Source organism: Mustela nivalis, assembly GCF_964662115.1.
Source record: "Mustela nivalis genome assembly, chromosome: 14".
In the NCBI taxonomy this organism is placed as follows: Eukaryota; Metazoa; Chordata; class Mammalia; order Carnivora; family Mustelidae; genus Mustela; species Mustela nivalis.
This window is the reverse complement of record NC_139033.1, coordinates 49,932,646-49,938,645: the sequence shown is the minus strand read 5'-3', so window position 1 is coordinate 49,938,645 and position 6,000 is coordinate 49,932,646. Positions and strand designations below refer to the sequence as shown.

Genomic DNA, 6,000 nt, shown 5'->3' with positions numbered 1-6,000 from the left:
TATCACCAAAAATAAAAATAGGAATTATTAAACTCAAAAATGTATTAAGCACTAATGGGGATAGAATAAATGACACACTATTCTTGCCTTCCAAGAATATTGAATCTAGTTGGAAATGGAGATTACGAGTTTAAATAATATTAAATATTATTAAAAACAAGAATTTTAGGAGTTCAGATGATTCAGAAAACTGAGTTCTAGATCTTATTGGATATTTCTAGTTCTAACTAGGGCTGGCTTAAAAACTACATTGGGTCTGAATATTACCAGTGTAAACAAGTACCAAATGCTTTGCCCAAAGTGCATAAATATCGGTAGTGCCAAACTGCTCTTTGTCCAGTTCTTTCTCCACTCTTTACAGCACAAAGAGGAAATCTTAGCTTGAGATAGCAAATAAGTGATTAAATCTGCAAATTTTGGAAAGGCCACTGGAAAGAAAACTTGGCAAAATTCTAATTCAAGTGATTGCTCTCTGTTTAACCCGCAGCCAGTGAAGGCTGTTAATATTCTTTTTGAGTCGAATTTTCTTTTGATTTTAGAAACAGTTAAAGCTCAAACGACAGCGCTACTTAAAAAAAAAAAAAAAAAAAAAAAAAAAAAAGTTCTGTTAAGACCGGAAAAACACAGGAAGCCTGGAATGTAACTAGATAGGCAGTATTTCCGGAATTTTACCCTTCAGCATTAGTTTGGCTCCTTTTGCACATGCGCAGAAGGAAAAGTTGGGCGGGAGTTCCGTTGCGCCGGGTCGCGCTCCAGGCAGGGATTGGTGGCGCCTGGTGCGAAGAGGCGGAACCGGAAGCGCCTGTGTTGTGGGGCTTAGCCTGTTGTCTCCCGGCGTCTTTCCAGCGCCTTGCTTCCAGCAGTTGGTTCTGCTTTTGCAGGGAGTGCCATGGGGGAAGCGGAGAAGTTTCACTACATTTACAGTTGTGATCTGGACATCAACGTGCAGCTTAAGATGTAAGAGAATCGGGACAGTGACTGGGATTGCTGGGGCTTCGGGACGCTGAGATGGGGGCCTGTGGGTTGGCGGGGAGAAGGTGGCTATTAGCCTGAAGACCGTCCTGGGGGTGGCTGGGAGGGCTGTAGCCCGGGAGGCGGAGGAAAACCGGAGGCAGAGAGGGGAGCCTTGTGAAGGGATTGAGCCCTGGGTCTGTGGGACAAGGATAGCCGTCGGAAGATGCCCTCAAGTTCCACGCTGTTTTACTTTCTTCAAAGCATTTTGCTGCTGACAGCAACCTTTTGAGGGTTTTTACGTTTTACAGATTAAGACATCAAGTTTCAGTAGAGTCGTCCTCCTGCTGTTAATAGTTGGAAGATCTTTAGAACCGGGCTGGCAGGTGGAATGGAGGGTGCAGAAATTAGACACGGGCAGATCTGGTAGTTGAGAATAGCATGAGTACATGGATACAGTATTAGAATCACGGGGGGGTGATGGAGACTTAGGTTGAATCTTGGGACATGGTGGCATTGTTTAGCCAGGGAAGTTAGGAGTCAGTCGAAGAAGAGAGTGTCCGTTGCGGAGGGACCAGAAGATAGGAGAAAAGGCTTTGCAGGAAGATCTTGGAGCATTACAGTTGAAGTAAAGGCCAAGGGCATGATATTTTGAGATGAGATTAATGAAACCGAGATTGGGGGTGGGTAGGACTGAGTTGGAAATTAGGTCATTTTAAGGCAGTCTTAAAAAAGTTTTCCTATGTGAAATCTGTCACAAATTATTAATCCTATCATCATTCATTATATGTTTAGTCAGTATTCATCTTACGTTCATACATGCAGTGAATACATTTTTTTTTTTTTTTCAGCTGTCAGGTGCACCTTTTAAGGATTGTTTTTATTTTCAGAAGTTACTTACTTCAGACTCTGACAGATCTTTTACTGTCCATGTTGTGGTGATAGTAAAAATAATATTTCCAGAACCAAACTATAGTTTTGTAAAATAATTTACACACCCATTTCAGGAAATTTCTGCAGCATGTGGCACTACATGCTTATACAGGACTGCATTGCGCTCATTTGATAAAGGGCTTTCCTTCAGTCTCATTCCTCTCAGTATTTTTTTGGACATAGGAATGATTTTATTTTATTTTATTTTATTTTATTTTATTTATTTTTTTTTACACTTTTGAACCCTAGAAGGAAAGAAGAAAAGTAAGAAACACTGGTCTGTCATTAACAGACACACATTCAGAGGTGCCTGGGTGGCTCAGTCGTTAAGTGTCTGCCTTTGGCTCGGGTCAGGGTCCCAGGGTTCTGGGATCGGGCCCCACATCGGGTTCCCTGCTGGGTGGGAAGCCTGCTTCCTCCCTCCCACTCCCCCTGCTCTGTTCCCTGTCTTACTGTGTCTCTCTCTGTCACATAATAAATAAAATCTTAAAAAAAAAAAAGAAAAACCAGACACACATTCAGTATTTTGAGGCAAAGTTAAAGCATAAGTTAGAAGTTTGGCAAAATTTAATACTATCTTTTAGCTTCTAAGACTGCCGTTGTTGGTCATTGGGGGCAAGGAGTATCAACTTAGAATCATATAATGAAAGAATAATGAATTCTTTAATTCAGTTTATTCTCCCCAGGGTTTTAGTTTATTGTGACAGTTTTAATTAACTAGTTGCAATTAACAAGTTGCAAGTCTCTTTTCCTATCCCCGTAACTGGATATCAAACTGCCTGCAAGACATGGTCACTTCGGATGTGCCAAAGCACTTTGAAAGCAACTTGTCTGAGAATAGCATATCATTAGCCTACTCTTCTGATTCTGCTTTTCCTGTATTGTCTCATTTATTTTGGCGATTGTTGGCATAATTAATTGAGTTGGTTAAGACGGGAAACTTGAGTTCTGCATACATCCCTCTCTTAACTTCTCTGTTTAATCATTCACAAATTGTTTTGAATCTACCTTCATATCGTTGATCGATGCCACTTTTTTTTTTTTTTTTTAACCCCACAACCCTGGCCTTAGTCTACCTTTTTCCTTTTAATGCGGCTGAGATTCTTCTAACTGATTTCCTCGCTTTCAGTCCCTCCTCTCCATTATGTTCTTACACTCCTGCCAAAAGTACAACTCTGATTACATTACTCTCATTTCAAATAATTTTTTAATCATGTTTTTGAATGTTCACTTTGTGTCAGGCACTGTAGGGAATATGGTGGCTACTCGCTTTATTTTCTACCTACTTTTCATTCTTATCTTTACCCTGTGAGCTTTATGCTTTAGCTATGCCAAACAACTTGTAGTTTCCCAAGCATACCTTCTTGCTTCTTTGCATCTGTATATGGTGTTTTTTCCTTCTAGGATGACTCCCTGCCTTTTTGGCTCTCATTTCTCATAAATTGTTTGGGCTCATTTCAGTCATCAATCTGGGGTACTAAGCTCTTGCTCCCAAGCAAGAGACTTGCTCCTGAGACTTTTTGGTATGCCTTTCTGTAGTAGAAAGGACATTGGCTTTGGCCTCTTTTTTTTTTTTTTAAAGTAGATTTTATTTATTTATTTTAGAGAGAGAGCACTAGCAGGGGAAGGGGCAGAGAGAGAAGCAGGCTCCCCACTGAGCAGGGAGCCTGACATGGGGCTTGATCCCAGGACCCTGAGATCATAACCTGAGCCAAAGGCAGACTCCTAACTGACTGAGCCATCCAGGCACCCCACTTAGGCCTCTTTTGCCAGCTCTCTTACTTATTTTGTTAACTTGAATAATGAGTTTGATCACTGAGTGTCTGCTTCATTATTTATAAAATGAGAAAAGGGTGAAAAGAGAGAATATATAAAATCTCTGGCACAATATTTGACATAATCTTGATAGCCAAGCAATGTTCCTACCTGTTTTTTAATGTCTTGTACATATCTTTTATGATCTATAACATTGTATTTTTTTAATTTAAAGAACTTACCAGATAATATATTTACACAGTAACAAAATTAAAAGAGTATTGAAAAATATTCAATTAAAAAGAAGTGGAAATGAAGTTTTAATATTTTATCTTGTATTTATCTCATCTTTCATTTTTGGTCTTCTGTGCCTAGTACAGTGAGTGTTTGTTGGATGAATACATGAGTAAGTGCTCAGCTTGAAATTAATAAAGGGAAACTAAGGTCTGGAAAGCTGATGATGTCTAGAAGGTAGATCAAGAGTTGGTGAGAGGATTTAAAATAAAGTAAAAGCCTAAAATAGAGAAATATGTTGGTGAAGATTGGAATGATCTTAGATATGTTGGGACTTATTTTTACCTTTATTAGATGTAAAGTTTATTTTAATTTTATATGCAAGAAAATGTTGAGGTATCAGAAGGTTACTGTGATACAACCATAAACTGTTCTTAGTATTTGTTGTGTATATGCTTAAAAAATACATCTAATCATTATTGTTCTTATGCCTCCAGAGGAAGTTTGGAAGGGAAGAGAGAACAGAAAAGTTATAAAGCTGTTCTAGAAGACCCAATGTTGAAGTTTTCAGGACTGTATCAAGAGACATGCTCTGACCTTTATGTTACCTGTCAAGTTTTTGCAGAAGGGAAGCCTCTGGCCTTGCCAGTGAGAACATCCTACAAAGCATTTAGTACAAGGTGGAAGTAAGTTGTGTCTTGCATATGGTGGGTTCCAGACTATTCTCCCATTTCTTTATAGATGTTGCAAGTATGATTTGATAGGGATTCAAGAGGAAAATTTAAAAAAAAAATTGGATTTAAGACCTATAAGCATTGATCCAGTAGTTTAAAGCAGTAACCTACTCAGATAGAATAAGGTCTTATATATACTAGTATTATGCTGTTTAAGTAGAAGTGGATTTATATTTGAATTATGTTTGTGTTTAGTATATTGACATATTTTTGTAGGAGCTAGACTGATTCACAAAATGACCCAAACCAAAAAACAGATATAACATCTTTACATTTTCTGCCACCCTATGGCCCAAACATGTGCACATTTCTATATAGATAGTATGAATTGTCCAACCTGATATTTGGTGCTCAGATTTGATGAAATCTCTCAAACAAGAAAAACACACCTGTTGTCATCTATTCGGATCAGATTTTTATTATTATTTAAAATATGAAACTAACTTTTTTAAAGTTCATGGTTTTTTGAGCATGGTACGTTAGCAAACTCCTGTTGAGATGCAACAGAAATAATGAACATGAAGGTCCCGTTTTTCCAGAACACTCTTGTGGGTCCTGAATTTAAAGTCTTGTCTCTTCTTATTTGGTAGATTATGTGGTACAGTTTTGTTGTTCCTTCAGTGTGTGTTATTCAGTACCTTGGGAGGCTTAATGCAGGATACATGACCTGAGCTGAAGGTAGTTGCTTAGCCGACTGTGCCACCCAGGTGCCCCTGAATTTCTTGATTAAAGAATTCACCAGTGTTAATTTTTATGAGCTTAGTTTTTCAAAAATTTTTTTCATGTGTTCTTTGTTTAAACTTGGAGTTGCCCTCATTAAAATTAAGGTATGTGCCACATTTTTTTGTAGTATTAACTTAAACTTCGGGGACATTTTCTCTGGACAAATCTTCTTACATGGTTTGTTAATTTAAAAGGAAGTTTACACACACACACACACATGTATTTATATTTTATTTTCTTAGTGTTATATTTACGTTGACTTTATTCCCATAGCTGGAATGAATGGCTGAAACTGCCTGTAAAGTACCCTGACCTGCCCAGGAATGCCCAGGTGGCCCTCACAATATGGGATGTGTATGGACCAGGGAAGGCAGTGCCTGTGGGAGGAACAACGGTTTCACTCTTTGGAAAATATGGGTAAGCATTTTTGTCTTCTCTTTAGGAGTGTTGGGAGAGCTTTTCTTTTTGCGAGTGCTTGAATAGTTTATACCCAATCTGATTCTCTATGTTGTAGGAAATGAAAACCTGTTTGATACATATGATTCCTTCGTTCTCAAGACTGAATTTGACACATTTTCCTATGGGATACGCAGATAGATTAGTTAAGAAACCTCCTGTTAGTGTTTGGTATTGTGAGTTGCGTTTGAATATAGTCATTAGAAACTAGAAT

At 38.2% G+C, this 6,000-nt stretch overlaps 1 protein-coding gene across 2 annotated transcripts in view; it reads left to right on the top strand.

The window, feature by feature from the left end:
• Positions 1 to 754: 754 nt before the first annotated feature.
• PIK3C3 (phosphatidylinositol 3-kinase catalytic subunit type 3) overlaps positions 755 to 6,000 on the top strand; it is a 141,760-nt gene continuing 136,514 nt past the window's right edge. The window contains exons 1-3 of one of the 2 annotated variants that reach the window (XM_082698240.1): positions 755 to 957; positions 4,371 to 4,559; positions 5,604 to 5,747. In XM_082698240.1, coding sequence (XP_082554366.1) covers positions 890 to 957; positions 4,371 to 4,559; positions 5,604 to 5,747 — 401 coding nt within the window. In that variant the 5' untranslated portion in view covers positions 755 to 889. The remainder of the gene's footprint in view (positions 958 to 4,370; positions 4,560 to 5,603; positions 5,748 to 6,000) is intronic. The other variant, XM_082698239.1, reaches the window with a different exon arrangement.